Genomic DNA, 25,810 nt, shown 5'->3' with positions numbered 1-25,810 from the left:
TTCTATTGGAAAAAAAAAATGGAAGGAGACAAAGCAGGAAATTACAGGCCAGTTGACTGGATAACTTTGGGGATGTGGATGGTGGGTGTGCAGGTGTGGAGAGAGAGGAGGGGAGACAGTGGCATAGTTGTCATGTCACTGAACTAGAGATCGAGAGACCCAGACCGATGTCGTGGTAGTTGGTGGAATTTGAATTCAATTTAAAGTTACTGTCAGTAATGGTGACTGTGCAACTATTGTTGATCGTTGTAAAATCCATCTGGTTCACTGGTGCCTTTCAGAGAAGGAAATTTGCCATTCTTCCCTGATTTGGCCGACACAGGATTCTGGAAAAAAATGGAGCTGTCTTCCCTATTCGCTGAAATGGCCGAGTGAAGCTCTTGGCTCAAAGAACATTTTGGGATGGACAGCATATGCCATCCTCGCCAGTAATGTCCATGTTCCATGAAATAATTTGAAAGAAAGTCTCTCCTGGGGAGTAAGCTAGAATCTGTTGTTAAGGAGGTTTCAACAGGGCAGTTAGAAAATCTTAAAGTAATCAGCCATAGTCAAAATAGTTCTGTCAAAGGGAAGTCAGCTTTAAATTATTAGATTGAGAAATTAATAAGTTATTTAGATCAAGGAGAATTTATCAATGTGGTGTACTTGTCTTTTTGTAAATCCATTTGATGAAGTACCACATGAAAGGTTAATACATAAAGTAAAAGCTCATGGTGTGAGGGTAATATTGCAATGTGAATGGAGGATTGATTTAGCTAATCAGCAATAAAGATTAGGAATAAGTGGGTCATTTCTGTGTTACAAAGTGATGACTTGTGAAGTACCGGAAGAGTCTGTGCTGGGACCTCAACTGTTTAGAGTCTAGATCAAAGATTTCCAATGAAGGTTCGAAATGTAGATATTTTTAATCAACCTGTTCAGATGAGTTCTGACATACGTCTGGAGCAGGTGAGATTTAGACAAAGTCCTTCTGGCCTAGAGGCATGGATGCAATCACTGCAGCGCCAGAGCCCTAGGGACCAAATATACAGTTGCTAAATTTACTAATGATGCAAAAGAGGATAAATTGTAAAGACAACTTGAGTCTGCTAAAGGATTGTGGAGTTTGTGAGTCAGCAAAACAAAATAGCAGATACGGTATACTATAGGATAATGTGAACTTTTCAATTTTGCGAGGAATAATATGGAAGCTGCATACTATTAATTAAAAAGAGCTCTCGCAACTATGGGATACAGAGGGTGATGGATGATCAAAAAACAAAATTATGTAGGTACAATAGTTGGTTAGGATGGCATGTGTTGCAAGGGGAATAGAATATAAAAGTAGGGAAGTATTACTCGGGTTATCCAGGTCACTATAGAGTCCGAGTCCATAGAGTTGTATAGTATGGAAACAACCTTCAGTCCAACTTGCCCATGCCAACCAGATATCCTAAATTAATCTAGTCCCATTTGCCAGCATTTGGCCCATACTACTCAACCCTTCCTATTCATATACCCATCCAGATGCCTCTTAAATATTGTAATTGTACTAGCCTCCACCACTTATTCTGGCAACTCATTCCATAGATGCACCACCCTCTGCATGAAAAGTTGCCCCTTGGGTCCCTTTTAAGTTTTATCACTCTCACCTTAAACCCATGCCGTCCAGTTTTGGACATCCCCACCCCAGGTAAAGACCTTAGCTATTCATCTTATCCATGTCCCTTATGATTTTATACACCTCTATAAGGTCACCCCTCAACCTCCGATGCTCCAGTGGAAATAGCCCCAGTCTATTCAGCCTCTTCCTATAGCTCAAACCCTCCAACCCTGGCAACATCGTTGTAAATCTTTTATGAATCCTTTTCAAGTTTCACAACATCCTCCCTATAGCAGGAAGACCAGAATTGCAAGCAGTATTCCAAAAGTGGCCTAATCAATGTCCTGTACAGCTGCAAAATGACCTCCCAATGCCTTTACTCCATGCATTGACCAGTAAAGACAAGCATACCAAACACCTTTTTCACTGTCCTGTCCACGTGGGTCTCTACTTTCAAGGAACTATGAACCTGAACTCCAAGGTCTCTTTGTTCAGCAGCACTACCTATGACCCCACTGTTGAGACCACATCTGCATTGTTTCCAATTTGGGCCTCCCCACTTGAGAAAAGGTATAATTGTATTAGAAGCAGTTTTGAGAACTGAATTAAGGGTTATCTTACGAGGAGAGGTTGTGAAGGTTTGATCTGTACCTATTGGTGTTTGAAGGAATGAGAAGCAATTGAATCTTGTTGAGATATACAGATCCAGAGTTGAATTGACAGAATGGGCACGGAGAGGATAGTTTGCCTGATGGGAGAGACTGGAACTTGGGGATGCCACTTTTTTTAAAAAAGGGCGGTTCTCCTATTGAAAGTGGAGATGAGAATTGTTCTCGATATGTTCAAACTCTGGAATTTTCTTTTCTTGAGAGTGGTGCTGGCAGGGTGTTTGAATATTTTTAAGGCCCAGTTAGATTCTTGATTGACAAGGGAATCAAACAGAATAGCAGGTAGACAGGATAAGTAGAGTTGTGGGCACATTCAGACCAGGCATGATCTTTCCAAATGTTGGAGCAGCTTCGATCGTCTAAACGACCAACTCCTTAATTTATGTGTTTATATAAAGTTTGTAGAGATCTGCAACTGTTTTAAAATAGAGTTCAAGCTTTCCATAATGTTAGCACATTGTGCAAGAAAGAAACTATATACATTCAGTCTAGCATTCTTGTTACCTAAATGCTTCATCAGTTTTCCTGGTTTTTGTCCCTGCACAGGAATAATAAAAACAGCAGAACTTCTGGACCGTGAAACTACTTCACATTACTGGCTTACAGTCTATGCTACAGACTTGGGAGTGGTGCCGCTTTTCTCCTTCATTGAAGTGTACATTGAAATCGAGGATGTTAACGATAATGCTCCACAGACATCTGAGCCAGTTTATTACCCTGAAGTTGTGGAAAACAGCCCTAAAGATGTGTCAGTAGTACAGATTGAGGCATCTGACCCAGACTCCAGCTCCAGTGACAGGCTAAGCTACAAGATTACTGGTGGCAATCCACAAGGTTTCTTCCTTATAAACCAGAAGACTGGTAAGTGTGAATATTATTCGAAACTGTGATGCCAGTTGTGAGAACGTTTGAGTTCAACATGCGTTGACACATTGAAACATTTCTAACGGATGAAAAATAAGAATGCAGTTGAGGTATTTCACATTATACAAAATCATCAATTTTTTTTGTCTGTTCTAAGTGTGAAGTTGTTGAATCTGCTACATTAAGAACATCTTTAAAGCAATTTTCTTATCTCTTTTGAACTGTTTTGGTCTCCTTGTTCCCCTCTCTGGTTACTTTTTCAGTTTAGTAATTGATATCATCAAACAAAGTTTTTCCTCTCTTTTCTCCTCGATCAAATTACATGCCATTAAAGCATCCCTTCAAATTTCATTCAATTTGTAATTGAAAGAAGTGTTCCTCATCTCATCATCGAAATCTAAAATAAAATTCAACATGTGAATTCCAAGTTACTTATAACTTTTCCACTATCTTCCACAAACTGCACAAGAGATCACTGCAGAATTCACAATTTCTGCTTGACTAACTGGTTCCATATATTTCAAAGCCATCCATTCTTGTGGTCCATCTGGCATGTTATTCAAAAGCATAGCCTTGACTTTACTGTCTCTCTGTCTGTCTCTTTCTCTCTTCCATTTAAGTGACATACTACGCCACTTTTCTATGCTTTCTGCTGAAGCAGACAACCTCATATTTTTCCACATTATACCTCTTTTACAAATGCTTTACCCACTCTCATAACCTGTATTCTCCTCACAACTTGCTTCTCTATCTAACTTTTTGTCATCAAGTTTGATATCAACAGCTATTTAAAAAAATAATTATTAGTAGCCTTAAGGAAGGATAATTTTTGTTACTCATCTGTCTGTCATAGTGCCATTGCACAGGTTTCATTGTAATTAATCCTGCAGTGCTTGTCTATAAGAGTGTGACTGATCGAATATGAAGATAAAGAACATTTGAAGGAAAGGAATCTAACTGTCTAAAAGTGCATTTGGTTTGCATGCGAGAATTTTCCGAACAAGTTCAACTGCAATGTTGGTAAAACTGCTCCTTTTCCCTGCCCCCTCAAAGCTCCCATTGGGCCTTTACAACCTGTTTTCAAGCTTTCAGCTCAATTCATATAATCTTTTAAACACTCAAGAAACCCAAAGCTCCAGACTAATTAACCATTGTCCAATGTGATAAAGTTTTAATGAAGACGAAATTTTGATCTCCCTGATTTGATGTGGCAGCCTGTACATTTTATATGTACATTTATATAGGATAAGAAACCAAACTCAAATAGTCACAGAACACAGCTGAAAGGAGGTTGTATTTTTTAAAGCTGCAAGTCAAAATGATGGGAACTAGAAGCCAAAAATGGTTTGTTTTTGCAAAGTGAATTTATGCTCACTGAGGGAAATGCCTGTTGACAGAGAAAATGAACACACAGTTGGGCTAAAATTGAGCATTGTAGTGCCCCACATTTGGCTGAAATCTGTCCTAAATATTACATTGTGACAGACTGTGGTCAAAATCAGCAAGGCTTTTACTGTATCTTGAGAAACAGAAATGGATTAATGATTATCTACACCAAAGGTGAGTATACATTTTAATGCTTAATATTCTAAAGTTAACTAACATTTGTTAATGGTTAACACATCTAAGGCTTTACACAAGGATTTGCATAAATATTTCAACATGACACTTTAATCACTGATTGTATTTAGTTTGTGCCTTTCTAACTCCATGTCAGTCTGGGCTACACTTAAGCAGATTCTTTATTTAAACTTAAATAGGCATCTAATGTGACATTACCCACTTTATATTATTGTTACAAGTTAAAGTTGCCCCCCAAAATTGAAGTTTAACAATGTCAAAAGAAAACTTAATGTACATTTGTGCAATCTGACAAGTGCAGCATTCTGCAAATGTTCCTTTATACATATGTAAAGAACCAATGAAAATGCTGTAAATTGAGGACAATTGAATGTGACTTCTCCTTCAGAATTATTTGTTCAATTTCTTTGTAATGGGTATTCTCTAACTTTGGATTGGGACTTTAAATCTGAGCAGTGACTTGCTTAAGGGTCACTTTTAAAATGTTCTTAAAATTTTTAATAAAATGCACTGGTGGGATGTCGCCCAAATCTGTAATAACAGTTATCTCATGGCCGATATATTTATTTAGTACTTGTTAGATTTCTTGACAAATTACATAAATGGTGATGTAAAGAAGAAGAATTAGATATGAGTCATAAGCATGCATCATTAATGGAAGATTATTTAGTTTTACTCTAACTACCACACAGTATAACTGATGGTTATGATGTTTTAACTTGCGGAAATAATTCTTAATTCTATTGCCTGTACATGCACCCTACCCAACTGTCTAAATATAGTAGTGTTTTGAATTAATCTTCCTCCAAAATTCAGTCTGATCATTTTGCCTTCTGTAGAAAATAAGTCGTTTACTGAGATTATTTTAGGAAATATTGGTTGGTTAGAAGTGATGATCTACTTAGCATTTTTCCATCCTAATTGCCTTGTATCATACCACTTCAAGGCGTTTCATGTACATCCCTGCCTTCTAATCTGGCGTGCATGTTTGTCAGCCCTTTTGCTGGATACCTTCATTTTAATTTCTCAACCGTGTGGACTCCAGCAGCTCTCTTTATATTGAACGAAGAGAACATACTATTTGGAAATTTACACTGCAAGATGTGGGTGGTCCCCATAAGCTTCCACCAGTTTTCTCCAAAATAAAAATGGAATTTCCAACTTCAGTCTGCTCACCATATTTTTTCTTTGCCTCTGGTGAATTTGTGATTTTTTTTTTTAATGAGGAGCCAAGGTTATTGAAGTAGAAAGAAAGCACCACCAATTGCTGCTGGGTTTTTGGAACTACTTGAAGCCAAAGCACTAAAGGAATTTCTTCTCTTAATTTTTTTTTGTCTGTTACGTTTTCTGTCATGGAAATGTTCCTTCTTGCCTGGGTATAACTCTGCAATTATTCATGCATAAATTTAGATGCTCTATCGTATAAGGCTGCTGATGCAGCCAGCCGTTGCATATCAGTCGTGATGTGGACGCGCTGGTGTTGGGCTAGGGTGGACAAAGTCAGAAGTCTTACTACACTAGGTTACAGTCCAACAGGTTTATTTGAAATCATAAGCTTTCGGAGCGCTGCTCCTTCGTCAGGTGAAATTCACCTGACGAAGGAGCAGCGCTGCCAAAGCTTGTGATTTCAAATGAACCTGTTGGATTGCAATCTGGTGTTGTCTGACTTTTGATATATCATCCATGCACCATTCCTCTGAAATCACTAGACTGAACTGAGGATCGGTAATTTTGGCTAGTATTTTCACCATCCTCAGCCTGATGTGTATTTGTCGATCCTTAATTATTTCTCTTGCCAAGCTCCATTCATTTGAGAATTGAACATGGGAGCGTCTAGTCTATGCAGCTTAATATTGCCGCTGATAATGACTTTGCCCTATAGTTGACAGGGAGTAGATGATCCATCGTGGTCTGGATGAGTACTTCTCAAATGTTTTACCTCTCTGAGCAACTTGGGTAGGGCATTAGATCCCTTATGACCACATAACAGTCAGACATCACTTGCTTTTACTTCCACAAAAGAACTGATCAGAATTAATGTGGAATTATACAGACTATAAGTATTTTTCTGCTTTTTCTCTGCTAAATGTGATTAGTTTATGGTCATTTTATACATTACTTTTTTTTTTCTAAGATGAATTTATAACTGGAGATGTTTTAGGGGAGGCGATGGCCTAGTGGTATTATTGCTAGTCTAATAGGAAAGGTTTGGACGGATACGGGCCAGGAGCAGGCAGGTGGGACTAGTTTATTTTGGGATTATTTTTGGCATGGTTGGACTGAAGGGCCTGTTTCCATGATCTATGACCCAGAGACCCAAGTAATTTTCTGGGGACCTGGGTTCGAATCCCACCGTGGCAGATGGTGAAATTTGAATTCAATAAAAACCTGGAAGTAAAAGTCTAATGATGACCATGATTGTCAGAAAGACCCCTCTGGTTCATTAATGTCCTTTAGGAAAAGAAATCTGCCATCCTTACCTGGTTTGGCCTATGTGTGACTCCAGACCCACAGCAATGTAGTTGACTCTGAACTGTCCTCTGGACAGTTAGGGATGGTCAATAAATGTTGGCCTGGCCGGTGGTGCCACCACCTGTGAATGAATTTTTAAAAAATATTAGAAACAAACTCCCAATACTAGGCGAAACTGCATTTTCACTTAAATCACAATCAGTCGAATCATGAGGTCTGCCTTCAAACACACTTTGTCAAAAAGAAAGCAGTGATGTGGTGTCATACGAGTGGTGGGGCTGATGGTTGTGGTATTCTATGGTATGGTCACAGCTCGGGCTTTGCATGTCACTGATTTGTATTTTGGACCAGCCTTTGGACTATCTGAAGTGAATGGATCATGCTTCGAATACCAATGCCCCAGATAGTGGGATCATAAACTGGGAAACTCCAACCAGTGGTTGAGGTATAATATTATTCAAAATATGCTACTAAAATGCTTTGAAAGCTCAAAGTGACAAATCTCAATATTTCTTGATTGGTTGTACTGAATTTTAACACCGATGTTTGAAGACATTCATGCTTCAAATTTAATTGAACTGAAAATACTTGTCAAATTGAACAGAATTTTTTGAAACTGTCATATCATGTGAACACAAGTTTAGAAATTGCTGTTTTTGTTAGCATATGAACATTTTGTACTCTTATGACATTCCTGTATCTTCTATTTGAATATGGACATTGACATAAAACAGGTTAGTGCATGAATTTAAATATAGGAAGTTATGATGTGATACCAATTTTTTTCAACATTTGTACTCACTATTGCAAGCAATTATTTCTAGGCAATACATAATTTATACTCCCAAGATTTGGAAGCATTATCCATGCTAGACTTATTATTTGGGTGCTCACTTAGAATAAGTTAAACAGCATTTTGCCATCTTCAGTGCCTAAAGAATATCATTATTATTAATTTATTGATTTTGGGTTTAGTTCTATGCATAGATCCATCTTGATTATAAATCCTCTTTTTGAAATTATTTGGTGGTAGTTTTCAAACTGAGTTTTGATATGTATTCAGTGATCAGACTAAAATTATTGATGCTTTAAAAAAGGAATTGAAGGAAAAAATAACTTTTTAAGTAACAGTAGCATCTGATTCTTTTGAGTCTGAGGATATGAGAAAGCACTGTATAATGTTCAAATATTTGTGGATTGGAGTGAAACATATCTAAAGTTTTGTAATTTTACTTGAAATCTATATCCGCTCAAATGAATTTCTAGTCTTGTTTTGAAAACAATTAAAAGTGAGAGAGCGATTTCTGTCCATCCCTGGCACTAGATAATCTTAAACAGTGGTTTAGGTCAAATCTTTGCATTCTTGGTGAAGCTCTCAACTAGATTGGGCGGGATGTGAAATGTTTAGTTTTCAGGTTTTGCCCAGTTACAATCTTTTACCTTTTTAACATGAAGCACTTGGAAGTCATTTGTCTCTGTTGTTCCACTGCTTGGTAAAAGCTGTTGGCTGATTGAGTCTTCCTTAATTTGTTGCAGTCTGCATCAACTCTGTACTTACGCTATTTTTAGGCCCTTGTTCACGGGCTTTTTCCAATTTATTAACATTAGGTTCTTAAAAATGATTGCAGGATATTTTGAAAGTTCTGAGAATGTTAATTTCTAGGAAGTTGGATGAGACTGCACTTAAGCATATCATTGGATTTGTGAATCTGGATTCCACGTGTTTTTAGTGTAGCAAAGGGGATCTTTGTATTTAATAAAATAAGTAGTTTGTATGCTGAGGAATATAAAGGATTTTCTCTTTCATAACTCAGTGTAAACATGGGACATTGCATCCCCTTTATAGTACGAGTTAGAGGTTGAATAGTGTTGATTTCATTTGCATGTTTCCTGCTACCCTGCCTGCTGTTGTGACATTTTTCATGTTCTACACGAGCTGTTGTAGAATTAAGTGATTTTAGTAATTACTAAGTTAGAAATTTAGTCTGAATTGTGCGGCCTGTTTGGCGCACATTGTGTTGGCAGTCTATTCTCCCTAGGAATTGGATGTAACTGCTAAGCTCATTCTTTTTAAATCTTTATGGTATGAGAAGAGAGAGCCTTTCAGTCTAGACAGGAGCCAAGGTCTGAAAGTTGAAATGTACGTGTGTTATTTTAGTGTAAGGAAGTATAGTGCTAAGGCAACTAAGGAAACTAAGTATTTGGTTAGAAATTTGACGGGGAGGGGAGAGAGCTGCAGAACTAGAAGTCTTAAAGGAGCTATTTTCACAACCTGCATCTACGATGACTGAAAGCACTGCTGTTGGATATGAGCAGAAGAAAAGAACATTAGCTTAGGAGGCCAATTTCAGACAAATGGGGAGATGCAGGGAGCATTGTAGTTTTGGAAAATGTTACAGGTATAGGTGATACCATTTAAGAATTTAAATATAAGGATGGATAATTTATGTTTAAAACAATGGGGGACCTAAAACTATTGTAGATCAGAGACACAATTGGAATAGTTCAATAAAGCTTGGTATAGTCTAGGAATATTGCAGCATAGTTTTTGACCGATTGAGATGGATGCAGGCTGGATTATGGGAGGACAACAAGGAGATGACCAGAATAGCCATGTAGATCTAGAAAAACCATGTTCAAGGCATTCAGTAACAGAACGACGTGGAGCAAGGGTGAAGCTATTGTTTAACTTTCTGTCATTGTGTGATAGTCCTCCTTTGCCTTTTCTACTCATCAATCATGATAGTGTCTTTGGTCACCTGGGTTGCATGCTATGGAATTTGTCCTTAATCCTCTTTTGGCTTTCCTGCTCATCTCAAAAAAGTGGAGATGGCATTGGTAAGTGTTTAAATCCTGATTTGATGAACTGCCGACAAAGATTTATAAAGGCAAGCTGTTTGGGGTTGTCAGAGCTCACTGGCAGGATTTTGTAGATAAGTAATTGGACAAAATCAATCATATACGTTAGAATATTAAAACAACTGTTGTAAGGTCATTGAAATATTGCTTCTGCTTCTCTGTCTACATGATTTTCCAGTCCTGCTGAACATTTTCCAGCATTTTCTGTAGATGGCAATGTGCAATAAAAGGTGTTCTCACTCTGTAATGCCAATTGTCTCCAATACTGCTGTCATGTTGAAACTGAAATGTTTGACATTTTGAAATATTTTTTGCAACTGACTTAATGTTGCAGTTATGTTAGGTATAATTCCAGTTTATATTCACTTTTTGAACACTCCAGCTTTATTTCTATTTCTCAAATCTGTAATTTTGGAACAGTTCAGATTTGATGATTGTTTATCATTTTTCAATTACTGCATTGATATTGGATTTTTGCCTTTATCAGGAACTTGCAAGGGAAATTTTATGCTTTGCTGAACAGCAAATTTGCCAAATAGGATAATGCCACCAGTGCCAAAATAAGATTACCTGCGACTTTGCTCGTTCCATCTCCAATAGGATTTTTTATTTGCTTTAAATGGTCATATATTAAGCATTTACCAATCTTGCTTCCTGTAAATTTTCTTTGCTTTTCTATGAATCATCTTTTATACTTGAAATATGTTTTCATTGGTCTTATTACCTTTTGATAACTCCCCATGTCACCATCCTTCATTCCTGATTGCAGACTGTGAACATTAGAAGTTAACTTGACAACAGAAGATGGTAACTAAACTGTGTGATATCTGTTTTAGATCTTTAGAACCACTTCTTGCGCCCTGAGTCAGAAGATTTCCAGTTCTAATCCTAATCCTAATCGTATCACTTCCAAACTTGTGCATGTCATCAAGCTGATACTTCAGTGCTGTCCTGAGGGAGTCATTCCCAGAGCGCCATCCTTTCAAGCAGGCAATAAACTGAGGCCCTATTAGAATTGTCAGGTAGATGCAAACAAACCCATGGTATACTTTGGAGGAGAGCTGGAGGGAATATAATGTGATGTTCTGTCAAACATTTACCTCTCAACAGATTAATTAATGATTTGCGACATTGCTATTCATGGATCTTTGCTGCATGCAGATAAACTGCCATATTTTCTGAAATAACAGTCGACTCTGAAGCCCATTGGGTCTTTCTGGGAATGAGAAAGGTATAATAAATACACATTTGATTTTGCTTCTAGTGCAGATTCTCCACTAATTTTCTGTCCCTTAATTGTAGTGCCTTTGGGATTCCAATCAACTCATTACATACAAATGGGATCTCTAACCTGGATTTGTAAGCCCTCACTTAACAGCTTATTGATTTAATCATCTGAACCATAAGGGAAATGATTTACAGTATGAGATTATATAAAAAGAGTTCAACTGTACGTAGCGAGGTTTCCACACTGGTATCTTCAACCTTTTGGTATCTGAAATTATTATTACTTAATTTGCTGATGCAAACACATTTTCATGTCACTGGTAAATATTAATAAGTCAATCTCTATCAATGTTGGTGCTATACCTTGATGTTTGCACTGTAGTTTTGTATGTTTAGACAAGAACAGCCTCAAACATAATGATCCAGTTTCCACCCTGGTACGAATTTCATGAAAACATTCCTTTTAAAACAGACATAAGAAGGCTTGCAGGCTAACACAGTACTGCTACATCAGATTCTGGCTGCCTTAGGATTTTCAAGGATGGCTTTTTGCAGAAAGACATCTTGCTATACAGAGCATTGTCATCAATGCTTGAAGGGTGAGGAAATTGCTATGTTGTGCGATCCTATGTCTGACACTCAGTCTCGGGACCTGGCGTAACACTTGAAATATGAGAATGGCTGGAATGGGGCCCATGGAAACTGGGATTGTAGACTGGAAGTTTGATATACGTTTGTCTCCCACTGGCTTGCAGACAAAGTAAGAGAATATATTCCTCCTTTCTTCAGTGTGTGATGGGACGTACACTGTGCAAGACTAGGGTGGCACTGCTGCCTCACAGTGTCAGGGACCTGGGTTCGATTCCAGCCTCGGGCGACTGTCTGTGTGGAGTTTGCACTTTCTCCCCGTGTCTGCATGGGTTTCCTTCGGGTGCTCCAGTTTCCTCCCACAGTCCAAAGATTTGCAGGTTCGGTGGGATTGGCCATGCTAAATTGCCCATAGTGTTCAGGGATGTGCAGATTAGGTGGGGTCTGGGTGGGATGCCCGTAGTGTTCAGGGATGTGGAGCTTAGGTGGGCTATAGGAGGATGGGTCGGTGTGAACTTGTTGGGCCAAAGGGCCTGTTTCCACACTGTAGGGATTCTATGAAAAATACTTCCCAGTCTGCCCACCTTGGAGGGTACACAATGCCTTTGTAGCAAAATTAGGACCTGCACATACATTGATAATACATATGCGTAGGTTCCATCTTCCCATGCTTGAACATATTAGTGCCCATTTTTGAATTTGAATGTTCAGCATCTCAATGTTCTATTTTAGAGAAATTTTAGCTGGTAGATCACCTAAGTTGCATTTCTTTTGGCAGTACCTGTGATGCTATAGCAATATTGAGAGTTTTTTTATTATTTGCATTAGAAACACATATGTACAGAAGAAATTGGGAGTGGGGTGAACAGGGTCCATTCAACCAAATGGACTGCATGGATTGCAGTGGTTCAAGAAGGCAGTTCATCACCACCTCAGAGGGCAACTAAGGATAGGCAATAAATGCTGGCCCAGCCAGCGTTTCCCATTCCCCACAAATGAATGACAAAATAAACTGTAATTGTCTCCATTATTGGCAGTTCATAAATTAAAGATCTCAACCAATAAGTAGTGTATGTTTAATTTGAATATTATTGTCACATACTTAGGAACAATGAAAAGTTTTTTGTTTTGTGTGCAGTACAGACAGACCGTACCATACAAAGTCCATTAATAGAACAGAGTGAAGAATACAATGTTACAGCTACAGAGAAGGCTCACAAAGAGCGTGATCAACATTTAATTTAAAATTTGAGAGATCCATTCAGAAGTCTCATAACAGCAGGGACTTAGTTGTACTTTGGCAACTCTGGCCTTTATGGTTGTGTGTAATTCTGACTTGGTTCATAACATGCTCACATCTGAGCCCCAAGGTTTTAGGTTCAAGTCCAGTGATTGGTTCCAATGCAGTACTGTATTTCCTACCAATTCCTTTGTAGTGTTTGTGGGTCGGTTAGGTCAATTGACTGGATAGCTGATTTGCAATGCAGAGTAACACCAACAGCAAGGTAGGTTGAATTCTCACACTGACTGAGGTTGCTTTGAAGGACTCAATCTTAACCTTTCCCCTTGCCTCAGGTTAAATTACCTCCAGCCATCTCTCTGCAATGAGAGAGTATCCCTATGACCTGGTGGAACCGTGGTGACTTTACCTTTTTTAACATAGTACCCTAGAAATACCTTGCATTTATAAAGAGAGTCCTACTGGGGAGGCGATGGCCTAATAATATTACAGCTGGACTGTTAATCCAGAGACCCAGGTAACATTCTGGAGACCTGGGTTTGAATCCCACCATGGCAGATTTTGGAATTTGAATTAGATAAATACCTGAAATTAAGAATCTAATGGTGACCATGAATTCATTGTTAATTGTCGGAAAAATCCATCTGGTTCACTAATATCCTTTTAGGGAAGGAAACTGCCATCCTTACCTGGTCCGGCCTACATGTGACTCCAGACCCACAGCAATGTGGTTGACTCTTAACTGCCCTCTGGGCAATAAATGCTTCCTGGTAAGGGATGCCCTTGTCCCATTAATGAATAAAAAAATACATTTATTTTATAGAAATACCTATGAGTAAATATCCTAAAACTTGGCATTCAATCTGGCAGTTTACGTGGAAGGTAGAGGAATTTGAATGTTTTGTGTTTCATGCTGATAACTGCTCAGTTCTGCACACATGGCTTTTGGGCTCTACTGTCAATTTGCTAACTGTACTATTGTTTGAAAGACCTGTCGGGAATCATGGTGGGCTGTAACATTCATGCAGCTGTAGAGTATAATGGGCAATCCGTATCCTCAATTTGGTTTGCTTCTGTGCCCTTTTTGTTTACAACAATGATTTTGAATGATCTCCAGATTGCTAGCCCAATTGCACAGGAAATATATCCAGCTCCCCAACAACTTCCGTGGCTTCCTGTAGTTCTAGAAAATGCAGACAGTAAGGAAGTTGAGGTTGAGACCTACATAATAATACATAGTTTAATAGGCAAGCTGAAATACTGTGGTACTTTGTTTTAACATTGAAGACGGCTTTGAAGCTGTGGAATCGCTTCTAGGTATTGCCTGAAATCTATCTTTCTCGATTAACCCATTAATTTCCACCTGTTGTTTTGAAGACCAGCTGCAGTTTCAGATCCTGATAGGAGCTAATTATGTATATTTCATGAAATGTGTACTCCTGGTCTGGAGCTTTGCCTGTCATGAATGGGTATCAGTAGTGGGGAAATCAGCCAGTTCTGCAGGATTTTCTGTTTCACTAAGCATGCCCTGCAGGCATTCCTATCAGTAAAATAGATGCATTATTGAGGTTTTGTAGAAATTTACACATGATAATGGGAAAAGGGTCTGAGGGAGAAAATGGCAGTCACGTTGTTATATACTTGTGTATCCCTCTGTCATTAATAGAATGTTGTACTGGAATATCTGAGCAACAACACTGAATTGTACTGCCTGACTGACTATTAAGATCAGTTTTTGGAAGCATTGCCTGTGTGGTTTTAGAGAACTGATCACAGCATCATGTTAAGATACCACAATGTTAAGGGTTTCTGAAGAAGGGTCCAGACCCAAAACGTCAGCTTTCCTGCTCCTGTGATGCTGCCTCACCTGCTGTGTTCATCCAGCTCCACACCTCGTTATCTCAGACTCCAGCATTGGCAGTTCCTACTATCTCTCACAATGTTAAGGCTGATGCATATTACACTGTGATTCCAGGGAGACAAGACGTTGAATTTTCATAGAGGAAGGAAAACCAGTTGTACTTGCATCCAGGGTGGGAGCACAAAGACTTGACTTTGAGAAGAAATATCATTGCAGGAGGGAGCAGTTTACAGGTCTCTTGTGTACCAATGGTAGATTTGTGGGCTTTAAAGGTTATGTATACGATGTATCTACAGGGACAGACTAGAATGGGCAAGTTTTGTTCATGAGCAGTGATTTTCTTCAGAGATCAGGTAACTCGTAGTTGTAAAATGATGTGTTCAAATTTTTTTAGTAACAGCTTGGTGAGGTGGGGGGTGTGGTGGGGAATGTTTGAATAAATGTATTTGTGTACTGTAATTTGTACTGATGATTCGCCAAAGCCACATGATCTCTGCAGTAGTTGCTTTCTCTACTGAGGTTTGAAGGCAAAACTAGTAAAGCCAGCACAAAGAATACAGTGTGTTTGATGTAGTAAATCGACCCATGCTACTTTACAAAAGGGAAGAAATGGGGAACAGACTATTAAGGGAAGTGTAGATGAGTGACCAAAGGCTTGGTCAAGTAGCTTCTTACAGAGACTCTTCAATGGTGGTGAGGGAAGTAGAATCAGAGAATTGTTATAATGCAGGGAGCTATTCAGCCCAATGTATCTGAAATGGGTCCCTGAGTATTTTGATTTAATGCAACAACAGATAGTTGATAATTACTTATATTGCTAATTCCTTTTCCAAAGTGGTTAAGTGAAATAGGAAAGAATGGAAAGACAGTTAGTTTCTGAACCTGAGGGTTGTAAGAAATTTTAGGCTCATTCAAAGAACAGTGCCTCTAATATTATACCAGTTCTATCGAGCAATACTGACATATCAGCCTTTTCTTTTAAACGCCAGTGCAAAATCATATTCCCAGTTTTATCTCAAATAAACTAACCGCATACACTTTTGTGCTAATATTAATAAAAGTGAAATTGGAACCGCCTGATTATTTTTCTTCTCTGCTGTGAGGCAGATGTAGGCGCTGGAACAAAAGGTTTAGTGCTAATCGACAAATATCAGATGGTGATATCAGACAAAGCTGACACTGTTACCTGCTTTTTGCTATCAGATAATTTTGCTTCATACTGGTACAGATAAATAGACATCAGATTAAAGTGCTGTTCAGACCATACTCCCTTGGAGTTGCATTAAAAGCTTTTGTAAGTTAACTTCTGGAATATCCAGTACAGAGGAAATTACATTGTTAATCATTTTCCCTCATGGCTTAGTACGACATGAAGGTTATGGTTGGTTGTGATTTTTAAACTCAATGTAATCGATAAATATTAAAGCAGTGGATACTTCCGTACGCCAGTGAACTTCAAATTGCGCTAATTTACATAAGCATGTATCCATATAAAGCACAATATGACTGTTAACCATTGTAAATCGAATAGAGAAATGTCACTTTGGATGTGCAACCGAATGTTATCCAGTTTGGAAGTCCTCAACTCCGTTTGCTGTTCCTCTCACTCACTCTTACTATCCAATGGGTAAAGATACAAATAGTGGAGTCCTCATCCCAATGCCATTGCCTGCACCTTAATCTTCCTCAAGGTTGTGTTCCAATTCTGTGTTCATGACCCAAAGCTGAAAACTGTTCCCATTCTCCATCTCCTAGCCCCAGTCATTGCTGTACATTTATATAGAGTGCTATAGTGTTGGTAGCACTGTTCCTATTTCATTTTGGCATTTTAACTGATTGGGAAAATGCCATTGATGAAACACGTTAAAAAATTCAATTCTGGTGATCGACAGTGGAAAGCAATTCAGTCCTTTCTAACCTATATTTAGGAGAACTCCAACATGGCAAGAAAAATGCCATTACAGAGATGAAAGTCATCCTAAACTTCAAGGGACTGAGGTGCTTATAAAACAGATTAAAAATATTATTCATGGTGATTTTTAAATGGTTTCCATCCCATAATGATTTGCCTAAATTTTCAACATGGCATTCCAACATATGAAGAATGTTTGCACTTTTTTTAGCACTGTAGAAATTTTAGTCAGCTTGTGTTCCTATGTTCCCATGAAACAAAAAGATTAGGCCTTTCAGCCCATTAAGCCTACCCCATCATCTATGATCATGGGTGACAGAATACTTTAATGCTTTTTACTCACCCAATCCCTATAATTCTGCACGTCGCTGGTAATCAGAAATCTATCAATCTCTATCTTAAACATACTCAAAAAATGAACTTCCATAGCCCTGTGTGCTGGGAAGTTTGAAAGATTCACGACTGTGAGTAAAAAGAAGAAAAAAAGTCTCCATCTCAGTTGTAAATGGTATCTTCGTTATTTTAAAATTGCGCCCTCCTGGTACTGGATTCCCCAATCCGGGAAGACACCTTACCTTCATGCACCCTGTCTACCCATGTAAGTACTCTGTAGATTTCAATGCAGTCATCTCTCATGCTTCAAAACTCAAGACTTTACAGGCCTAATTTGCTCATCACTTGATTATAGGACAGTCCCGTCATTCTGGGAAAACGCCTGGTGAACCTTTGTTGAATTCGCTGTATGGCAATAATATCTTTACTGAGATTCCTTGCTGAAAAGCAGGAATTGAGTTGGGAATCAGTGGAAATGAGAATGGAAAGGAAAAGATTAGGGCAGGTTCAAAGGGGATTATATTTGACAATTAGGCCTGGGATCAAGCATAAAACCGTAAAAAATAGGAACAGGAGCAGGCTGTTTGGTCCCTTGAACCTGTTTTGCCATTTGTTCAGATTATGGCTGATCTGACAAATCTCTATCATTTTCCTATGTTTAATCTGTGGTTTCCCTACTGATCAAGAATCTATCTATCTCAGCCTTAAATATACACAAAGATTCTGCACCCTCACAGCTGTCACTGGCAAAGAGTTTCACATACACTCAACCCTGCTTATGTCAGTCTTAAATTGGTGCCCTTTTATTCTGAGACTAAGCATTCTGGTCCTAGACTCCCACTCATGACGGATGATGTCATCTCAATGTTTACCTTGTCAAGCCCCTTAAGGAGCCTGTAATTGCCATCAGATCACCTCTTACTCTTCGCAACTCCAGTGAGTAGCACCCCATCCTGTTTAGCCTTTGTTCGTAAGACACACCCTTCATACTAGGGATCACCCTTGTGAACCTTCTGTGAATTGCCTTCAGTGAAATGGTATTTTTCGTTATCTGTGCTATATGACTCTATAAGGGGACCAAAACTGTTCTCAGCACTCAGCAGCACCTTGCACCGTTGCAGTAAGACTTCCCTACTGTTGTACTCCAACCCCCTTCAAATAAGGGCCAACATGCCATCACCTCCCTGACTACCTGCTGCAACTGTGTGCTAGCTTTGTGTTTCATGCACAAGTACCCCCAAGTCCCTTCTGTTGCAGCTTTTTACCGTTAACATAATACTGTGTTCTTTTGTTCTTCCTTCCAAAATGAACTGAAATGGTGAGTGGAAGTAGACTAGCATAATAGACAAGGTGGTAGAGGTGGCGATTGGAAATGAAGGGAGTGGGAATGTGATAAATGGCAGTGAGATGTTTGTGTGCAGCAAACGAGTGAGATAACAGTAGCCATAAGAATAAGAGATAGTAAGAACTGCCGATGCTGGAGTCAGAGATAAGTGTGGAGCTGGATGAACACCGCAGGCCAGGCAGCATCCGAGGAGCAGGAAAGCTGACATTTCGGGTCGGGACCGTTCTTCAGAAGCCCATTTCTGAAGAAGGGTCCCAACTCGAAACGTGAGCTTTCCTGCTCCTCTAATGCTGCCTGGCCTGCTGTGGTCCTCCAGCTCCACACTGTCTTACCATAAGAATAAGAGAAAGGATTGGCACTTTTTAAGACATACAGTGAAAAGTACTATTGGGAAATTGAGTAAGGAAACAAATGAAGAGATGGATAGCTTACAACCATCACTATCGGTAGTGAAGTACGTAAATATTCTTCTCATGCATGAATGTTTTTGTGTATAGGTATTATGAAGTGGGCACTGATTTATAAATATTGTAAACATTGTGCATAATACTTTTAATCTGCGCAATATATGCTTCAGTGCCTTTAAGTTTGGGGTGACTTTTGTCTCTTTATGGTCAGTCAGAAGTCACATGACACTAGATTGTAATCCAAAAGGCTTATTTGAAATTGCAAGTTTCCAGAGTGCTGCTCCTTCATCGGGAGTAGTGGAGGGAGGTGCACAGGCACAGAATATATAGGCAGAGAGATAATGGCAAGATAATTCGAGGTAATTAAGAATGTTGTCAACAGATCTGTTGACACTCTTAATTATCTGCAATTATCTTGCCATTATCTCTCTGCCTATATATTCTGTGCCTGTGCGCTTCCCTCCACTTCACCTGATGAAGGAGCAGCACTCGGAGCATGATTTTAAATAAACGTAATGGATTATAACCTGGTGTCATGTGACTTCTGACTTTGTCCACCCCAGTCCAGCCCTGGCATCTCCACATCACGGCTACCGACTCTTTATGGTTGCGTGGAAACTCCTAAACACACTATTACAAAGAGATAACACACTGGAGCTAGAGGAGCACAGCAGGCTAGGCAGCATCAGAGGAGTAGGAAAGTTGACGTTTTGGGTCGGGACCCTTCTTTAGAAATGGGGGAGGAGAAGGGGGCTCTGAAATAAATAGAGAGGGAGGGCGGTGATAGCAGGTAGGTAGTGGTGGGGATTGGTCAGTGAGGTGGGAGGAGCGGATAGGTGGGAGAGAAGACAGACAGGTCAAGGAGGCGGAGACCGCTTTGTGGAGCACCTACTCTCGGTTTGCAGCAAACGACAACATCTGCCAGTCGCAAATCACTTCAACTCCCCTTCCCACTCCCTGGACGACATGTCCATCCTGGGCCTCCTGCAGTGTCACAACGATGCCACCCGGAAAGTGGAGGAACAGCACCTCATATTCCGCCTTGGAAGCCTACGACCCAATGGTCTCAATGTGGGCTCTACAAGCTTCAAAATCTCCCCACCCCCAACCTCATCCTAAGACCAGCCACCCCCCCACCGCCGTCCCTGCCTCCTTGACCTGTCCGTTTTCTCTCCCACCTATCTGCTCCTCCCACCTCACTGACCAATCCCCACCACTACCTACCTACTATCACCGCTCCCCTCCTCTCTGTTTATTTCAGAGCCCCTTCCCCTCCCCCATTTCTGAAGAAGGGTCCCGACCCGAAACGTCAGCTTTCCTGCTCCTCTGATACTGCCTGGACTGCTTTGTTCCTCTAGCTCCACACTGTGTTATCTCACACTCCAGCATCGGCAGTTCTTACTATCTCTATTACAAAGAGAACTGTGTTGCCTTCCATCCCTGGTTACCAGAACCTAATGTTTCATATTATCATCAGTTATTTTCTTTCTTGGTTTGTATGCAAAATTGAAATAGGGAGAGTGCCACCAAAACCACAATGATTCAAACTTTTGAATTCCAGTAAATCATTGAACTTATTAAGTTAAAATAAAGACATGAAAAATCAGTGCTTTGTGGTAAGTTTTGTGTTATGGAAGTTGCTTTATTTCACATTTTATGACACATTTATGGCATGTCTAATTGATTTTAGAATCATTGAATAAGAGTGTCTAAGAGTGAAAATTGAATAAGTTTGCTATTTAAAGCAGAATCCACAATTAATTCAATTAAATATGGAATAAAAAGCCAACATCAGTAATGGTGACCTGAATGGTGATCATTTATTGTGAAAATTTAGCTTACTCACTTTTATGTGAAGGAAATCTGCCATCCTTGTGTGGCTTGACCTGGGTGTGACCCAGAACTGCAGCTGGTTGACTCTTAACTGTCCAGTGCTGACTTTGATCTATCTGAGGGGGTGACTCAAAACCACTTTTCAACTGCAGTCAGTGATGGGGAGTGAAATTCTTCACCAACAACGCCTGTATCCCATTTGAAAATAAAAATCCGCACCAAAAATTCAACGTATTTTCATTATAATCACAGCATCAGTAAATAACATTAATATCCATGTGACTAAGAGCAAAAATAGTCCCTTTAGCCCAGCAGGTCTGCTCTGCTGTTCAGTGATCTGATCTGATGATCCTCAACTCCACTGTCCTATGAAGAGAGCAAATTTCTCCTCATTTCTATCTTGAATGTGCCAACCCCTTCTGTCCTGACTCTTTTTCTAACCAACCATTAGATCCTGGTCAGAACAGTCTTCTGAATTTATTCAGAGATAGTAAGAACTGCCGATGCTGGAGTCTGAGATAACACAGTGTGGAGCTGGTGGAACACAGCAGGCCAGGCAGCATTAGAGGAGCAGGAAAGCTGACGTTTCAGGTCGGGACCCTTCTTCAGAAAATGAATGGTCCTGACCCAAAACGTTAGCTTTCCTGATGCTGCCTGGCCTGCTGTGTTGTCTCGTTTGAATTTATTATTGTTTTAAAAATGCATGTGGTTTTGTAGTTTTAAATTAGAATGTATTTCTGGAGGATATATTTTTCCATCTAATTTGATGTCTGTCTGTGTTTTTTTAGATACTATTTGCCTCCTTAATTCCATGCTGCTGTTTTCGAAAAGAGATAAGGCATATCTAGATCAATTTGCTCTAAGCAATAGTATTTAATTATTGTTCGTGATTTTTTAAAATTTGAGTTCTTTCCACTGATTAAAATACGTAATATTTAAGCTCAATGAATTCTTCTAAATATTCAAACCGAACACTTAAAAATAACTGGTGACATTGTGCCTGAGGGAAACGCATGAGAAAAGCATTGTGAATTTGACAATTCCATTGTCTCCCAGTCTGTCTCTGTCAGAGCTGTTGCAAGTGAAATCCAGCGGAGTTTCTTCTAAATGTTCTGCTTGGCAGATGTTAGCAAAAATAATAGTTTTGAATATGTATTCATGTTCCCCCTTGGAAGTGTCTTCCTGGTGATTCTGTAAAACTTACCCCAGTATTTAGTTGCTGTGGCTACCGGCTGCGCCATAATAACAGGGATAGCCTTGTGAAATGCTATACTATCAAAGAGACCAAACTTTGCAGATGAGTATTTTTTTCTGAGGAAGTTAAAATAAATTAGGTTCTTTCCACAGGGCTTTTTTTAAAATGGCGCTGAGTTAAAACATCAAGCTAGAAAGAGTAAAATGCCATTCTGACAAAAATTCTGTTGGTCATATGTTTCCTTAGTGCATTTTCCAATTTCACAAAAATGCTTGATCTTTTTCATTTTCATAGCCTTGCCATTTGCGATTCATTTCGAGGTAAGTACGGTAGTGAAGTCTCACTTTTTTTTTGTAAACACAGCACTGAAACAGGGTGCAGCAAGTTTAGAAAAGAGCACAGCAGAGAGTGACTTTGTTTCGGACAGTGCACCACGAGAGAAGGCAACAAGTTGAAGAACAACGTGGAGAGCAGGGAGTGGTTTTGTTCTAAACACAGCTTGCAGAGAAGTGTAGACATTATTTGGAGAACGGGGAGTGGCTTTGTGCTGAACACAGCACAAAGACAGACTGGAAAAAATCCAAAGAGTGCTGGCACAGGAAATCTAAGGTTATTGCCTGGTGAGAAAAATGCTGTCTGAATAGCTTAAAACTAAAAATACCATTTATAAAGAAGTGGCAAGGACTTGGATTTCGGGAAGAAACACTGTAAAAGGAAGATTCAAAATGAAATCCAGTTAAAACAAAATAGTAACTTTAGTTTCCTTCAGTTTCACTTTAAGTTACTACTGAGTTTGTATTTCTTCTAAGGGTAATGAATAGTTTTCAGATTTTGGAGATAGCAAGTCAGCACAAAAAAGTGGGCTGTGCAGTTTGCGGTGTGTGTGATTTTCAGAAAATCATAGAATCCCTAAAGTATGGAAACAGGCCCTTTTGGCCCAATAAGTCCACACCGCCCCTCGGAAGAGCATCCTACCCAGACCTGTTCCCCTATATTTCCCACATCTAACCCACCTAACCTAAACATCCCTGGGCACTATGGGCAATTTAGCATGGCCAATCCACCTAGCCTGCATATCTTTGGACTCCGGGAGGAAACTGGAGCACCCGGAGGAAACCCACACAGACACAGGGAGAATGTGCAAACTCCACACAGACAGTCATACGAGGGTGGAATTGAACTCCGGTCCCTGGTGCTGTGAGACAGCAGTGCTAACCACTGAGCCACCGTGCCGCCCATAATTTATGGGCATATCATGCTCCCTGGAAGAACATACCTGCAGAAAGTGTCACCAGCTACACAAGCTTGAGCTCTGAGTTTTGGAACTTGAGCAGACACTTGTGTTTCTTATGCATGTGCAAGGCAGAGGTCATTGTGAGTAGCATGTATTGGGAAGTGGTCGCGCTCCAGATTCAAAACCTGCAGGCAGAAGGGGAATGGAATAGACAGCCTAAGAAAACCAGGCAGGATGAGCCGGAATCCACTGATTCTATTGTGCTTGCTAATTCATATTTCAGTTTGGAAACTTCTTTGAGGAGAGAATTTATAAATGGTGTGTTGCCTCCCTGGTGCCCGAGTTAACAGTGTATGGAGTGCCTATAGGCTTCCTTTCAGGGGAAGGGGAGCAGCCAGATGTCGGTGTCTACGTTAGTGACAACAATTCTGGAGGACAGGTGAGGTTCTGAAAGCAAAATTCAGGGTGCTCAGAAGGACTTGAAGCAGTAATCTCAGAATTATTCCCAGTGCTACTCATTAGTGAACATAACAGGAGGATCAGTCCATTGAACATGTGGCAGCAGAACCAGTGTAGCAGAGGGGTGGCAGCAGATTTGAGGCATTGGAATCAGTTCAGGGGCAAGTGGGACCTGTACCCATTGGATGGATTACATTTTAATAGGACTGCAGTGGGTATGCTGACAGGGAGATTTGTGAGTGCTGTAGGATTGGTTCCCACACCCCTGACTGGGAACCAAAATTGGAAGGGAGCTCACCTAGTAGCAGGAAATAAAAACGCTGCAAAGACATCTAGAAGATAGGAGAAACAAGGCTGAGCATTGAGAATGCTTTCACAGTGGAATTATGTCAAAAACATAAAGTCATAGGCACTTTTCCTAAAGACACACCCAGAGGTAAATCGTTACGGTCTAGGTGGTATTACAGAAACATGACTCCATGGTGACCTGGATTGGGAACTGAATATTGAAGGATATTTGACATTTAAGGAAGGAAACGGAGATGGGGTTGCACTGAAAGCACAAAATGGACCAGTATATTAGTCGGGGAGCATCTTGGGTGAGACAAAAAATGTGTGAAATCTGTTTGGGTGGAACTAAGATACAAAGAATGGTAGACATTGGAGTTATTTATAGGCTACCAAATAATCATGGTAGTGTGGGACCTGATATAAATCAGGAGATGAGAGAAGTTTGTAGCATTTGCAATACCTTAATCATGGCTGACTTCAATCTGCATATAGACTGAATAAACCAAAAGAGCATTAGAGCTGTGGAGAATGAGTTTCTGGATTGTCTTGGGAATGGTTTTCTGGAACAACATGTTTAAGAGCTGACTTGAAGACAGCCTATTTTACATCTAATATTGCATAATGAAAAATGGCTAATTGCTAAGTTTGTAAAAGAACTTTTAAGGATGAGTGACCAAAATATGATAGAATTTTTGCATTATGTTTGAAAGTGAGGTAATTCAATCTAAAACAAAGATGTTAAATTTGAAGGGAAATTATGAAAGTATGAGGCACAAGTTGACTGTGCTGGATTGAGGAAACTCTACATAGGCAGTGGACAGTCTATAAAGGATTATTACATGGATTACAGCTACTAAATGTTCCTTTAAGGGAGAAAGACTCAAGACCTGTGAACCATGACCTGACAAAGAAAGGGAGGTGGCTTTTGCCAGCAAGTCCTAACCCTAATTGTTTTGGGAAGATAAGCCATTTTCGAGACAACTGAATGTCTAGGTCATTTTAGCAGACAATTAAGCATCAGCTTTTTTTGTGTACAGGAGTCACATGTAGGCCAGGCAGGATAAGAACACAGATTTCCTTTCCTAAAAATAAAATGCACTTAAGAATTGAATTGTTGACCAGCACTACAGACATAGCTTTTGATTAATTAACTGAATTTAAATTCCCGAAGTGCCACGGTAGGATTTGAACTCCTATCTCTGAATCATTTGTCTTGGTATTTGGATTGCTAGTCTAGTAACCTAACACTCTGCTACTGTTCCTAGTTTGTCATTTTCATATAAATGCAATGTGCAATATTAAAAGGTTGTCACTTTATCATAACTTAATGGATATTTTGCACAAGCAGTAAAGTAATTCCAGATGGTTCTTTTTTTTCGCTTTTGTATTGTTCTCCTAATCTAACTTTCTTTAAGGCTACTCCTACAATATAGAGTAATTTACGAGGCTGTGTTATACTTGGTTATGCTGATGGGCAAATCCTAGTCTAACAGATGGCTGTAATAATGCATAGAATGGTTCCTGCCTGTGACAAATAATACTGAGGTTTTATGTAAATAGATGTTTGATTAGCCGCAAAGCTAATTGCAGATGACAGTAGCTATAACAGTTAGATTCAGTACCTTCTCGTAGAAGTGTGATTTTCCACAAAGACGATTGCAAGAATTTTTTATTCCCTCAAATACCTTGCTGGATCGACTGCTATGACCATCCTGTAAACCTTTTTCTGATGTAGAAATTGTTGGCCCATTTTATTTGATGCCGGAATCCCATCAAATAGCTCTATAATAATTGCTCACAATTTGTCAAATTTAAATTTAATAAAAGATCTATTATTTGATGCCATTAACGTTTATAAC

General features: G+C 39.5%; 1 protein-coding gene across 8 annotated transcripts in view; it reads left to right on the top strand.

The window, feature by feature from the left end:
• fat1a (FAT atypical cadherin 1a) overlaps positions 1–25,810 on the top strand; it is a 182,126-nt gene that overhangs the window by 56,622 nt on the left and 99,694 nt on the right. For all 8 annotated transcript variants that reach the window (XM_048603528.1, XM_048603549.1, XM_048603536.1 and 5 more), the window contains exon 3: positions 2,797–3,111. In XM_048603528.1, the coding sequence (XP_048459485.1) occupies positions 2,797–3,111 (315 nt within the window). The remainder of the gene's footprint in view (positions 1–2,796; positions 3,112–25,810) is intronic.

Source organism: Rhincodon typus, chromosome 1 (genome assembly GCF_021869965.1).
Source record: "Rhincodon typus isolate 14 chromosome 1, sRhiTyp1.1, whole genome shotgun sequence".
In the NCBI taxonomy this organism is placed as follows: Eukaryota; Metazoa; Chordata; class Chondrichthyes; order Orectolobiformes; family Rhincodontidae; genus Rhincodon; species Rhincodon typus.
The sequence above is the reverse complement of the archived record's forward strand: the minus strand, read 5'-3'. Positions and strand labels throughout refer to the sequence as shown.